Below are 15,460 nucleotides of genomic sequence, written 5' to 3'. Positions count from 1 at the left end.
TTTCTCACTCTACAAAATAGCAGATGTTGAATTTGACCCGTGACATTTGAAGCAGATTATATTTTTATCACTTTTCTTTCACTGTGTAATTATAAATAGTGTTGCATGTCTTCAGGGAGGCATGCTGAATGCACCACGCTCTTAAGAAAATAGTGGGAGGGATATTGCATGCCACCAGTGACACACCACCCACAGTGATGAGCTAAATGGACGCCAATTAATAAAAAAGACCTGCAGTCATAGCAAATGTACTGGTGTACTATTCCAGTTTTGATGGAAGTCAGAGAAACATGTGGAATATTATTAGATTTTAAGTATCATGCTCTGTTTAGTCACTCTGCTAGTTCGATAACGGTTGCATGGCAAAGTCTCCAGCGCTGTGCTGCAAGTGTTTTGCCAGCTGTGAAATCCACAATCAGCTGATGTGCCAGCAGGTCTGTATGAAATCATCCAAACTGTCATTGTGGGTATTTCAAAGCTGTTTACAGCCAATGCTAAACTGTTGCTTCCTTCTGATGTTGAGCTAAGCTTATCCAAACAAGATCCACCTTTCTTCTTTTGCACCTTATATGTAACTCACAAAAAAAACTGTCCACTACAGATCAGTGAAACAAAATCAGAGCCAGTAATTCACCAAGAACGTGGAAAAAATGTAGTGTTTGTGTAAAATAAAGAGTAATGTCCTCACCTCCCCGACCATGCCGTTCCATGTCCCATTCACCTTCTTGCCATGTTTGCCGTTGGTGACCAGGTAGAGGTCATAAGTGAACTTGACTGTCTTGGCAATCTTCTTCAGGATGTCAATACAGAAACCTTTGCAGCAGCGTTTGATGTAAATCCCTGAATCACCCGTCTGATTGCTGGTAGATGGTACAGAGGGGAAGAAGAGGAAGAGGAAGTTAAGATATGGGGAACAGGTGTAAAAGTTTATTTGGGTTCAGGCACAATAAACTAGAAAATTCAAAAGAGAGAGGACAGCAGCAGGGATGACATGAAATGAAAGTAAATTAATAAAATTGACCAGGTTGTTTCACTGATTAGCACACTTTAAAAAAGGGGGCACCAAGAGCTACGCAGTGAAACCACCTGAGTTCAGATGAATTAATGTCGACTGACAGAACATTAATAGAGAATGTGAAGTTGTCGGCACGCCATGTTGAATTTTTTGGACGGGGCGCGATCCTCCAAACATGGCTGTCCCATCCCACACAGCGTGATATAACTTAACATCCTCTAAAGGCAACTTTTGTGTTAAACTTGGGGCAGGCAGTTTAATTTTGGCATCATTGGGCAAAAATCCCTTTACAAACATTGAACATATTGTAATTCAAGTTGTCTGAGAGAACACTAGACTTCAGCACTACACTTCCTCTGGGCTCTGTTTTCAGACTTCAGAAAAACTAGCTTGTTATAGGAGACTTTGACCAATCATGGGTCATTTCAGAGAGGGTGTTCCTACCAGCTGTTCTACAAATCTGTTCTACAAACAGATGCACGTGCACATCCCTTCGGCTAAAACCTAATTTCATGGCTGAGAATCCTGCAGAGAAAGTTGCTATTCCAGCATTGGCATCACCTTCCTACACTGCAAAGCAACCCAAAAAACAGAACACAGACTTATCAAAAAGAGAGTCTAAAGAAGAGTCTGACAATAAATGAAACAAAACACGTGCCAGTAAGCAGATGGAGAGAAAATGTTGCTGATGGTTTAGCGTTTTGCTAACCGAAGCGAAGCCAAAGCTTATGGCTGCGGCTTCAAGTTCATGATTATGTAGGTTTAGATAACATTAGCTAGAGACTCAAATCACAGTGTGTCCTTCACCTCATTCACTACAAACTACCTCACTGAGAGGAGGGTGAGCAGCAGCTCCAGAGACAAACCTTCAGTCAGTGGCCACAGCACCACAAATCCAGCCAGCACAAACCCCAGCACTGGGGGACCAACAGTCGCAACTCCCCGCAAGATCACCTAACAAGTTACGCGTAGTGCTGCCGCTGGCCACAAGTCCACTATGAAACCCAGCACGGGGAGAAGGTTTGCGCTGTCATCTGATGGTTCATCTCCCGAGCTGCTGCCAGCTCCCCTCTAGGGCGGCGGCGGAGAGCGATGTGAGGTGACAGAGGAATTGGCTAAGTCTGTGTCTGACATTTGTAGTGTGATTATCAGAGAAGAAGAAGGAGCAGGGTAAAGAGGGGCTGAGAGAATGTGCTGTGTACACTTCAACAATGAAATAAGATTAAATAAATCAATGTATGGGAAACATTAGAATACAGTATGAAGAGCATGCATATGCCTGTGGTCGTCTGGTGGGAGGGGCTTGAGACAGAGAAGGGAGAGAGGCGAGCTGCAGGAGAGTGTATTTTTAAAAAATCTGCCATTTTTTCCCCCCTTATACAGATTTCTGCCTACCTGAGCTATAATTAATCAATCATTTCAGTCTTTTTTCAGCAGTTTTTCAAATGTGAGGATGTGCTGCTGTTCTGAAATGTTTCAGAGCTTTCTCAAAATGTTCTGACATTTTTTTTAGATCAAATAATCAAGAAAATAATTGTCATATTAATCAATAATGAATATCTTTGTGATAACTGCGGTAAAATGCACTGTAAGCATGGAATATGACTAAGGCCGTGTCCACATATTTCTGCTTCTGTGCATACATAGACAAATCTAGACAGCTCCATGAATCTGGTTCATGGAGTTCTTTTGGCTGGAGAGAAATCCTGCATATTCTCTGTGGCATATTCTGCCTATCCCTGAAATGCTGAGGATGTCTTTGAAGAAAGAGACAGACAGGCAGACCGACCGACAGACGGACAGGGGGAAGGAGAAAAGGGGAATAGGGGAATAGGAGAAAGAACAGGGTGGAAGATCAGTCAATAAAAAAACCACTGAGCCAGAAGATGTAGGACACCCTCAGGAGATTTCAGGTAGGCCAGCGATAGAAAAGGAGGCCATTGAAGAAAATTCATTATCACACACCAACGAGAAGTGGATAGCAAGAGGGTGAAGAGGCAGGGGAGAGAGGACAACAGTGAAAGAAACCAATACAATGATGTGGTTAGCAGGTAATCAGAGGACGCTGAGAGGCCGTGAAAGGATGAAAATGGTTATGTTTTCAAAATCCAGTAGAGAATTACTGCAGCATGTAGCACTGATGAAAAATGATAAACAAAGAAGCCAAAGCTGCAAAAAAAGGAAAATTCAAGGGAAATGTGCAATAATTAATGACTGTGAGCATTCATCTCTGCACAATGTTTTATACTGACATGGATTCATTTCTCTATTTCCTTTGGTTACATTCACAATTATTCATAATATTCTGCTAAACTGTCAATGCTGCTGGTGTTTTATGGTGTTTTATGCTGGTGATTTGTTTGACTTTGAATACATGCAGAGGGTTACACAGTATACCAGCAAAGTTTTAAATAATTCATTTTGCAGCCATATTGATGTATAAATCAATATGTCTCACACTAAGTTTCATCAAGAAAATTCTATTTTTAGAACTCGACTCTACAATATTCATCCCGGATTCACACAGTAAAAACAAATCTGATTTTTTTACTCCCGTGAGACCAAAATGACTTTAGGAAAAACGGGAAACAAAACCTAATAGAATTTAGTATTCTCATGTTTAAATTCTCACGTGAGTTTGAGCTGTTTGCGGCATGGCACAGTGTTCCTCATGCAGGTCCCACTGAGTGGGTCCACGTCCTCCACAATGACAAACGGCGCCTCCTCTAGAGTTACGATGGACAGGTGGTCCTCCTGCTCCTCCGCTGCAGAATACAGCTCAAAGCGAGGCCACACATGGTACCTCATCGTCAGGGAGCCTCTCTCCCACTTGCCAACCTGCATGAGGGAGTGGGAGGAGGCTGTGTGATATACAAGCTACTGTAACAGGTGCTTCAGGTGGCAGGGAGACACTCCAAATGAAGAAGTGACAGACACATTACACAGGGTAAAGATAGATTAGATGAAGAGAGAAGGGCGGGAAAAGATACAGAAAGAGGCTAACAGCAGAAAAAGAGAAGAGAAAAGAGAAAAGCAGTGAAGAGAAAAAGATAACAGAGGAGAAGAAAAAGAGAAGAGAAGAGAACAGACGAGAAAAAAACAGGAAGAGAAGTGGAGAAAACAGGAGGAAAATGAATACGTAAAAACAAAAGAAAAGAAGGGAAGAGAACAGAAGAGGAGGAGGAGGAGAAGAGGTGAAGAGGAACAGAAAGAAGAGAGAGGAGAGAAGAAAAGAGAATAACAGAGGAGGAAAAGGAGACAGGAAAAAGAAAGAAAACTGAAGAAAATAAAAGAGAAGAAAACAGAAGAAAAGAGGAGAAGAGAGAAGATAAAAAATAGAAGAAGAGAAGAGGAAAAGAAGAAGAGAGGATAAAAGGGGAAGAAGAAAAGAGAAGACAGGAAGAGAACAGATTAGAAGAGAGGAAAGGAAGTGAAGATACAAAGAAAAGGAGAGAACAAAGGAGAGGAGAGGCGAAGAAGAACTGGAGAGGAAAATAATGGAGAGGGGAAGAAAAGAGAAAGACAAGAGGAAGAGGAGTAGGAGAGGAAAGGAGAATAAGATATTCACCCTGTCCCATTGTCTATCCTTGTCTAGAAGAATGATGACCAGTTTGGGGAACATCTGGTGACCCTCTTCGCTGAATGACAGGTTTCGGCCTTCAAATGTCACATTCATGAGGTACCTGAGAATGACAGGTCAAGTCTGAGTCAGATGTATGAATATCTGTGTGTTGCTCTACAGGCAAAATGTGCACAATTTAGGCTTCTAGCTGTATTTCTTACCCACTAAGTTACAAATACATAATGGATATACATAATTAAAAGCCCCCTCCACAAACTCATGAGTGTGGTGAAACTGATAAATTTTTCAGCCTCTGAACAGTGACATCAAGATAAACTGAACATATTGTAGATTTCTTTAAAATTGCATTAACTGTTTTTTGGCCTCAGAAGCAGCACAACAATCTGTGAACACAACATATTATGACCGCAGTTGTTGTGGCTGTGTGTTAGAAAACAGGTGCATTCATACAGTCATCTTTGTGGTGAATGTAAGTCCAATATTCACTCTGCTGCTTGCTCTATTTTGTTCTTCAGCAACCCCTGAGGGAAATATCTGGCTGTTTAGCTGCTAAATGCTCCACTACAGTATATCCAGCAGCTAGTTGCTAAGTGTGTCTGTCTGCTGTGTGGTGCTGAGCAGGGAACGTGCAGTGCAGTGGTTTTTCAAGCTTTTCTGCTGCTGCTGGAAACATGGTTCATGAGAGCTACCACACTACACCAGACACATCTCCTGACACATTAAACTTAGATGTCATAAGGCTAACATGCTCAAATGTTTAAAACAGTAGGAAATGCGGTAGGAGAAATCACACACATGCAATCATGCACCCCGTTTAAATGAAAATTCTCAAATGTCTTGAACACTGAAATATTGAGCCAAAACAGTTCAATCACAAAGCATACACTGCTGCTATTTGTAATGACTCATTTGCACTGACAAATGTTCAGTAGTGAAATACTAGTAATGTTCTTCTGTGAAATGTGTTATTGGGTTCACAGAATAATGTCTGGAGATGGCTGGCTGTGTGTAATATCTGACACCCACTGGTTTTACAGTATGCCTGTTGCTTTGCTTTGTTGATCTTTACTCTCTTCACACTTTATATATTTGATTATATGTCTGTGTTATGCCTTCAGAGGCAGATACTAATTTTGCTGGTGGTCTGAGGTCTGAAGATTCAGGACCCTGCCTGTTGTTCCCATGGTTAGATTTAGGACAAAGTGTTTGCTGTTTAAACACCCACACTGTGGAACAACCTGCCAGAGAAACTCAGTGTCTTTCTAAATCGCTTCTGTGAACACACTTCTTGTGATCTGATCTGATTTTCCTTAAAGTTTTAAATGGTTTTATTTTTTGTAATATTTCACAACAGCTACAACAACTACAGTAGCAACCTTTAAACACAACACTTTTTTGTTTTGCTCCCATTTTTCATAGGTTTAAGTTAAGATCTAAAGCCTGGTATACACTGTGCAATTTTGGGTTGTCACAAACAAAAGATGAGCATCGTCAAAGAAACAAGGGGACATCTTTGGTCATGGCTCTAAAACGGGGATCCTACATCGCAGTGAGAGGTTCAAGAATGGCCACTGTCACGGTCTTGCAATCAAAGACAGCTTAGGATAAAACTGGACCAGAAATTTGGGATGACCATCTCACTGTGACTTCTGTTTTGTCCTACATCTTCTAACCAACCAATGGAAACCGCCGCATGAAAGGACATGCTGGTGCTAACCTAAACAAGCAAATGGATAGCAGCTTGTCATGGAGGCAAAATGCGCTAAAAGAAATGTGTGGGATTCCAGCAAAGAGGAAAACCTTGTCAAGTTGTGGCAGCAGAAGCTTTGCCTGTATGGCGCGTCCTCCAGCTCTTACTACGATCGCGTAAAGAAGGATGAAGCATGGAAGGAAATAGCAGCGGAGTTGCAGCTGCCAGGTGAGCAACCTAGCAGCTAACAAACACACACAGACACATCGCAGTATATAGCGCCCACAAAATTTTAGGTTATTTATTAATGTGACCCTCTATGATGCGCTTCACAGTTGGAGAAGTCCCAGAAGAAGGATCCTTCCTCAGTTGCTCTTCCTGAGTTTTCTACCATTTTTTTTCCCTATCAAAGGGTTTTTTGGGGGGGAATTTTTCCTCATCCGCTGTGAGGTTTCAAGGACAGAGGGATGTTGTGTGCTGTAAAGCCATCTGAGACAAATTGTGATTTGTGATATCAGGCTTTATAAATAAAACTGAATTGAACTGAACTGAATTAACAACTTGTACAGCATCCAAGCACACTCAGTATGGGAAGCTACTGCATTGCACGCCGTAGCCTGCGATTCACTGTCATCATACATCTGTCATTATACAGTCTGCATATATCAAACTTTATATCGTACCCAAGTGTATTAAATCCATGTGGTACAGCATAGCTTGCATTAAACTTATAAGAGTGCTAAAATCTCATAGTCTGTAGGAGGCTTAAGACGTTTATATGCACTCCATATGTATGTCTCTCAAATTTGGTCACAAATTTGTTAAAATCTGTGTTAGTGAGCAGTTGCTTTTTTTTGATTACTACACAGGTGTAAATTACTCGTACTCGTACTCATGTAAATTAGGATGGTTAAAATTAAAGACCATTGTATAATGTGCAGTTTGATCACACAACACAATGCAAAGTTTTTAGGGAGTGTGCCATTGGCACACCGACTGCAGGAATGTCCACCAGAGCTGCTGCCCGTGAGCTTAATGTTATTTCACTACCATAGGTTGTCTCCAATGTCATTTCCCTGAATTTGGCAGTACATCCAACCATCCAACACTCACCACCACACAAGTTGGATATGATGTCAAACTGCTGTCAGGTCAAGACCCTGGTGAGGATGACAACATGCAGATGAGCTTCCCTGAGAATAGTTTTTGTAGTAATTCTTCAATTGTGCAAACCAATTGTTGCATCAGCTGTTTGGATGGTTGGTCTCAGACATTTGTGCAGGTAAAGACGCTGGATGTGGAGGTCCTGAGCTGGTGTAGTTACACAGGGTCTGCTGATGTGATGCTGGTCCAACGTTCTGCCAAATTCAGGGAAACGACATCGGAGACAGCTTATGGTTGTGAAATGAACATTCAGTTCACGGGCAACAGCTCTGGTGGACATTCCTGCAGTCAGCATGCCAATGACATGCTCTCTTAAAAACTTGTGACATCTGTGGCGTTGTGATGCGTGATCAAACTGCACATTTTAGAGTGGCCTTTTATTGTGACCCTCCTAAGGCACACCTGTGTAGTAATCATGCTGTTTAATATGGCAAAAATGACCCAGTTTGAAGCTTGGTAAAACATATTGCACCTGATGAGAAACATAAAGAAGAAGAGCAGGGAAGCAGTGAGAGCCAGTGAGAGCAGGGAGGGAGGAGAGAGAACAGAAACCAGGAGCGAAAGGTGGAAAAGAGAGAAAGGAGCAGAGAGAGTATTAACTGCCTGTGTGAATACACATCAGCATATATGTGTGTCAACAAGTGTACAGCAGTGGCAGATAAACTGGAATCATCTTTCTTTCTCTCTCTCTCTCTCTGCCGCCTCCTTCCTTCCCTCACTCTTCCCCATCCTGATCTGTGGGCTGCCATCACCATGGAGACGCTCTGCCTCTGAAACAATCCACCGGAGAAATAAATATCTTGTCTGAATGCAAGGAGTGAGGGGCTGTGTGTATGTGTGTGTGCAGACTTTTTAAAGAAGGTGCCTTGCGCATTTTACCCACCATCATCTCCAACCAAGTCAACAGTGTGAAAAAAGACAATAAATCTTTTCACAAGTGAATAAAAAAAAAAAACGCAGACAACAGATGAGCAATGGGCCTGAAACTTACCCAAGATTTTATCGCAAGTACCTCCTACAAGAACATTCAGTACCTCTATCTCTAATGTCTTCCACTATATTTATATCCCACCTCACACACACACACACACACACACACACACACACACCTAAGTAGGCTAAATGCTTTGAGAAAGTCAATATTATGACTCAAGCCTCCATGAAATGCCTATTGCTGCATACTGGCTGGCTAGCATGCTAAAAGTGCTGTAATACGTGTGTAACATGGGATAAGCCTCCTAAACATAATCTCAGTGTGAATAGGGAACCAAAAAGATCAAGGCGGTGTGGGTGGAGGCTCAGGAGGTCCAACTTGCTGCCGCCCTGACGCCACTGCAGCCCATGTGACGATATGTCATCATGGCGGGTCGACATGTGTAAGTATACGCAAAACCGCAACATAGGGACGCACGCAGGGGGGCTCTTAACACCAGTATAATGTAATGTAACGTGTTGCCATGGCGCCCACAACCACAGCAATTTTCATGCAATCAGCTGCGTTGCCATGGGAACAGTAATCTCACCCGGGAGAGGCTGGTTGAAAGAAAGAAAAAGGAGTATTTTTCTGTCTAAACCTGAGTGTTTACCCACTTCCCCTCATGCTGCCTTTCTCTTTCAGATCAATCTCTCCATCTCACCTCTGAGTAGCGTGTCGAATCACACATCAATAGGATTCATTTGCCCGTGCATTAACCTGCGCCTTCACAAAGACTGATACATGCTGTGAATTTACAGCAGAGGAGGCTGCTCTGTTTATCATTTTGTATCCCTGTACTATTGATGTAGCTTTTATGTGCTGTTTGATCCCTTCTCATGTCAGAATTCCCCTCTGACTCTGCTGGAAGAAGAAGAAAAAAATAAAAATAAAAACTACTGGGATGAGCTACTAACAGAGCCTCATGCGGCTTCATCACAGCCATATGCAGCGCTTGTGTGCGCCTTGCTCACCAACTGTTCCCCAACTAATCACTGGCTGTGAGGGGAATTTATTTTTTAGTTACAGAGACACTGAATCATCAATGGCATGGACACAATCCCTCTCTCCCCCCCCCCTCTAAAATCTCTTCAAATGTGTTTCAGAGCCATTTGATATGACTGTCTTTTATCTCAGAGTGAAGCCGTATAGGGTCACAAATTCTCCGTCGCTGCAATGCAGGGATGCAAAAATACATATCCCTGCTGTGCATGTTTGTAAGGAAGTCTGTGGTGCATGCACACACACACACACACACACACACACACATACACATACACACACACACACACACATGTATACTGTATCAGGTTTGGGTGGATGACTCATAATCTGGGATGACTGCAGAAGACCTGCCTCTGAAGAGTTACCAGCTACTGATGAAATGTGTACTGCACATTACATTCCTGTAGCAGCACTGTCTGAGGAGTCTGTGTAGAATATGGTAAATTATGGTAAGAGTATGTATGGTTTAAGAGCTGTGGCACTCAGGGTTCACTCAAGAACAAGTTAGACAGCTTTTCACTGGGGCCCCATGTGTGATTAAAACACAGTAAAAGCCCACAGTATTTCAGCCTACAGCAGATACACAAAAAAAGTGTTTAGCGGACAGTATGTACCAGCATGTATGGTACTAAGAGGTCAGAGTCAAGGTAAAAGTAATGAGTAAAAAATCTACTCTAAAGCATACTGGGAGTCAGTTCTAAAACTGGAGTGATGTGATAATGTCTCTTGGTTCTAGTTAAAATCCTGGCAGCTGAAATCTGTGCAGTCTGGAGCTGATTAATAGATTTTTGATTCAGGCAAGAAAAGAGGCTGTTGCATTATCCAAGCATGATGAGATGAAGGCGTGTATAATTGTCTCTGTGTCTTTACAAGTTAAAATGTCTGTCACATGCTGCTCGAAATTGAATCACTGTCAAACCAGACTTGCAGGATTTCTTGCAACAGGTTTGATATTATCCAAAAGGGGACCAGCCAAAAGCAGAATTTGTTTTGTCACGTGCTGGGGTCCAATGACAACAATCTCTGTTTATATCTACATAGGGAACAGGTCCTCTATCATGGAGACTGCCATGTTGCACCGCCATGTTTCTACAGTAGCCCATAACGGACAAACCAAACACTGGGTTGAGATAGGGCCATTTGCTTTTTCACATTTTTGCGTCAGCCACTGTAGTTAGCTGCCCATCCACAAATATTGTAGAAAGATCATTTAATGTAAAACTGCTTTGTACAGTGTTTTTACTGGTTTTAATCACCTGGTCCATTTGTTTTGGAGAGGAAGAGACACTGAAGAAATTGTAACCAGGAGAAGTTTCAGATGACTGCAATTTGCAATCCTCACTACTAGATGGCAACAAATCCCCCTAAATCTTACACATTATTTCTTTAAATGTAAATGTAATTTAAATGTTACTGTAAACAACCAAATCATACCTACATATAATGTATTACAGACATCAGAAATTCAGCTCTGATCAGGTTGTATGTAAAGCTCATTTTGTATAAAATGCATATTTCTAGTTTAGTGTCTTGATTTTTAAAGTGCATCTCTAATCTACTTAGGAACTGATCAATTATCCGCAGCAATATTCAGCATTTTTAAAATTTCCGGAATCTAGGTCTGAGCTGAATACTCTGATGAAACAATTATGCCTTATAGATCATGTTTTGTTGATGTATACGTGTATCATAAAAGTAAATATGTCAATATTCGTATTTGTGATAAAGGAAAATACATATTTAGCTGTATTCAATCTCTTAGTCTTCTGATAAAAAAATGACCTGAAGCTTTATTCTGAGATTGTTCTGTAAATTTTATTTTATTTTTTTAAATAATAAATATGGCAACTTCTGATCAAGCCATGTCAATTTCAGGCATAAAATTACAACTTCCTGTTAGGCCCCACCCACATCAGATTTAAACTCCACCCTTGTATTTTTTTTAATATGAAGTTCACATTTGTCAAAATTCCAGTTTTGTACAATAAAACCTGTTTTAAAATGACTGTCATCATGTGTGAATGCAGATATCATCAAACTGCAAATGAACCCAAAACAAAAGAGACTTAACATAAGAATTTGAGTAATACTTCTGTAATACAATAATAATTATCTTTAAGTATCTGCCTGTCTGCTAGCTGTTTTACTCTATTCTGCAGTTCACTGTCGAGCACCTCCAAGGTGCCACAAACCAAACTCTTTGCAAGATAAAATTTGTGCCTTTTACTTAAAATTCCCCTCAAATAAAACAAATGCTTATTTTTTTAATTATTGGCACTGAATCTTCATTTTGAAAAACACTTTCAATTTGTACATATAATTCCTGATCACAAAAAATAAAGTCATTATTTATTTATTGACTAATTTGTTGCTGGTGGCACCACTCGTGATGTGGACTACACATGGAAAGATGTAAGGCTCTGAGTCTCTTTGAGCTGCAGCCTTTAATAAGTGAGTCCACAGGAGCTCCATGTGATCTGGGCCCATGAGTACCCCTGCAGAGCCAGAGACATCAGACAGCTACCTGTGGAGTCTGAAGAGAGGGAGCACTGTATCAGAGAGAGCCCTCTCTTTTTTAAAATGTGAACAAGGGCTTAACAGGCGAGGACAATGACCTTTCACAGTCTACAGACCTTAAATACTTGTTTTTTTTACGGTCATTTCTGATCTCAAAAGAAATGATCACATTTTTGTTTTCAAGGTAAAGCAAATGACATGAATGTATCCTTAACCACACTTTACTAAGATATATTTATAGAGAGAATTACTTATTATTCTACTTAAATTATTACTTTTGGCAACTTGCCAAGGCTACAGACTGTATAAAAGTAATGGACATAACTATGATGAACAGCCCAATCACCAGAATAAAGTCTGGCATCATACATTTCTGCAAACCACTGACATGTAACATTTATGTATTATTATATCATGAATATGTTAAAACTTCATGTTTGATTTAAGTGTGATTATGTTTAGGCATAAAAACACTTGGTTATGGATAGGAAAAGATCAGGTTTAAGTTTATAATACCTGGTTTTGGTGCCACAATCCCAGCTGGAGACAATAGCTGCTAAGAAACCCCGGCTTGATGTAACACAATCACCGCTGGAAATACAGTGATGTCTTGCTAAAAAACATCCACTTGTGATGGATGGATTTTTGGACCCATTTTGAAGCCTCAAGTTGGGCATTTTGGCTGTGGCCATCTTGGGTTTTTGAAGCCAGAAGTGACCTGAGGTGACCATAGTTGGATGAGAGGGTGGAGCTGGGAGGGAGCGAGGGGTGGATCTGACTGAGAACCAGAGGACTAGGTATTAGCGAGTACAACATTCTGTATCTGTGTCTGTACTGAAATGATCTGTATCTGTACTGAGAATGGGCGGCGTTCAAGCCAGAAATGGGTGGAGCTTTAACCCAAAGGATGTTGGGCCTAATGAAAAGCTGTCATTTTATGCCTGAAATTGATATGAGTTGATCAGAAGTTGCTGTTTACTATTAATTAGAAAACTAATCACAAAACAATGAATACGATACTTGTACTCATAAAAAATTCAATATCCGTATCCTTTTTTTCATCAAAGTATTCGGGTGAACCCTATCAAGGACACTATCTGCAAACAGCCTGTCACTCAAAGCAGCCATGCCCTTAATTATGCATAACTTCAAGCCTTAAAGAGTAGCTAAACCCTAAAACAATTTTTTTCATCTCATAATCATTGTTTCTGGTTGTATAGTAGTGTTACTGACTAATCCTGCTCAAAATATTGACAGTTTAGTGCAAACTGTTGAAAATCTACATTTTTATTTTAAAACTGTGGTATGGAGTGCCCTCTACAGCTTGAAACCTGGTTACTACATTTGAATTTACACTACATTACATTGGAGGCGAATGATTCTTTTTTGGGGCGAATGACGTCACTAACCGTCCACGCTAAACCTGCCCTCCTCCTTTTACTCCTCCCCTTACTATAAAACCATTCTGTCCGCAGTTATCAAACTGATAGCGAGTAGGTTGGATCAGAGCAGAGAGAGTAGTAGAGCAGAGAGAATAGCTAGTAATTTGTCAAACTGTATTGTTAGCATAGTGTATTTTAGTGTAGGTTTACAGTTAGTAGTGTGTTTATAGTATTTAGGTTAGTTGGTCAAGGAGAGGCAAGGAGGCTCGGGAATATATGTGCAGGGCAGCGAGGGAGGGATGTGGAGGGCCGCTGTGTGGTGAGAGAGAGCCGAGCCTCGGTGGTATATGTGCAGGGCCACGAGGGAGGGAGGGGTGGATGGATGCGGTGGGCTGCTGCGCGGTGAGCCCAGGCTCCCAGAGAGGGAGAAGTAGAACCAAGTAGGATAAAATAAGTCAAAGTGTGGAGAAGGGGACAGGCTGAGCTCCGGCCACCTTCCCTTCTGCCCGTGTGACACAGTTAGGGGGGGTTTCCCAAGCCACCATCGGCACATTGAAAATAAGTCTAAGTGTGGAGGAGAGGGACTGGGTAAAGAGGCCAACCTCCGGGGAAGCCCTCTCCCCTCTCCCCGCAGCGAGGGACCATTCTCCAAGGTACCAGTGCTGGGCTGGGTGAAAATAAGCCAAAGTGTGGAGGAGAGGGACTGGGTAAAGAGGCCTGACCTCCAGGGAAGCCCTCTCTCCTCTCCCCGCAGTGAGGGACAATCTTCACTCTGCCCCCTTCATCAGCCCCCCCCCCCCAACTCCGCCTATCTTTTCTGATTTTTTTTTAAAATTAAGCTGTGGGCGGAGTAATGCCCAGAGAGGGGGGTTTAGTTCCCCTTTAATAAAATTCACCCCTTGTACAGTTATCTTTAAAGGGGAAATTAGCTATAGAGACCAAACTGTTTTTATACCAGGCTGTAAACATGTTTATTTCTCCTATAAGGTTGGACATTTTAACGTGGGGGCCTAGGAGGATTGACTTATTTTTGGAGCCAGCCTCAAGTGGCCATTGGAGGAACTGCTGTTTTTGGCACTAATGCATTGGCTTCATTTTTCTGTTGTGGAAGGTTGCCGCTTGCCTAAAACATATTTAGTTGGAGAAGGGTTCGATGTCAGGGTTAGGGTTGAATGTTTACTCGAAGTGGCTTAAAATACTTCAATTTAAATAAATGTCATTAGAAGTCCCCCCTCATCCTTCCATCAGAGTATAACAGAGAAATTAAAAAAGGTTATTAGAAGAGTAAATTGATATACCTACATGTAATCATGCTACAAACTAAAACGTAATAATTCTCCCATATGGCACTGAACATGTAGTGACAGATGTGCAATGGTGTTCACAGATCCAATGCGTAAAAGGCAATATGAAATATTGATCGGTTGTATCTATGGCATTTAAATGTCCCTCATGGGAATTAGTCATAAAGAGGAAGAGGGCAAGACTTAAATGAGCAACACCGAATTCATGCTCAATAGAAATAATCCTGTCCTTAAACATACTAATCCTCCCTTCTTACAATGTATTTATATATAGAAAATTAGGATCACAGTATTTTGACAGATGAAGAAGAAAGAGAAGTGAAGTGGGGGGTGGAAGAGAGCCATCATTTCCCTCTGATTCAATGTTTTAGCTTCATTTAACTGAAAGTGCTTTTCAATGGGAATGAACTGATGTAGGAGCATCGGCAAGTAGACAAAAGGAGAGAGGGGAAGAACAAAGCGGTGAAAAGCAGAGAAAGTCATGTATCCTTGTAGTTCAGACAAGAGGCCTCGGTGTAAAAGAAGCTAACAAAAGAAAAGAGAAGTACAGTAAGAACGAAAACAAATAGGAGCTGTGTGACACAACGTGCAGGAGACACAGTTGTGTGCACATGTGTGAAGAGAGACTATTAAAGAGACTTTGTGCTCTAGATGCCCAAAAGCACAATGAATCGGCCTGCTCGCCTTCCAATAAAGACAGCCAGGATTTATTAGACAGCCACTTTTATTGAGCCCGTTAAGAAATGCAATAATGCTGCTCTCCCGCTAAAGGAAAAACTACTTTAAAGGTGAAATAGGATGTGAGGATGTGAGCTTGCTCGCCGAAC

General features: G+C 41.4%; 1 protein-coding gene across 4 annotated transcripts in view; it reads right to left on the bottom strand.

Annotated features, from left to right (window-relative positions):
• grin2bb (glutamate receptor, ionotropic, N-methyl D-aspartate 2B, genome duplicate b) overlaps positions 1 to 15,460 on the bottom strand; it is a 151,672-nt gene that overhangs the window by 29,966 nt on the left and 106,246 nt on the right. For all 4 annotated transcript variants that reach the window (XM_049571980.1, XM_049571981.1, XM_049571982.1 and 1 more), the window contains 3 exons: positions 4,584 to 4,698; positions 3,648 to 3,853; positions 689 to 860 (listed from right to left, as the gene is read on the bottom strand). In XM_049571980.1, coding sequence (XP_049427937.1) covers positions 689 to 860; positions 3,648 to 3,853; positions 4,584 to 4,698 — 493 coding nt within the window. The remainder of the gene's footprint in view (positions 1 to 688; positions 861 to 3,647; positions 3,854 to 4,583; positions 4,699 to 15,460) is intronic.

This window comes from Epinephelus fuscoguttatus, linkage group LG3 (genome assembly GCF_011397635.1).
Source record: "Epinephelus fuscoguttatus linkage group LG3, E.fuscoguttatus.final_Chr_v1".
Classification (NCBI taxonomy): Eukaryota; Metazoa; Chordata; class Actinopteri; order Perciformes; family Serranidae; genus Epinephelus; species Epinephelus fuscoguttatus.
The sequence above is the reverse complement of the archived record's forward strand: the minus strand, read 5'-3'. Positions and strand labels throughout refer to the sequence as shown.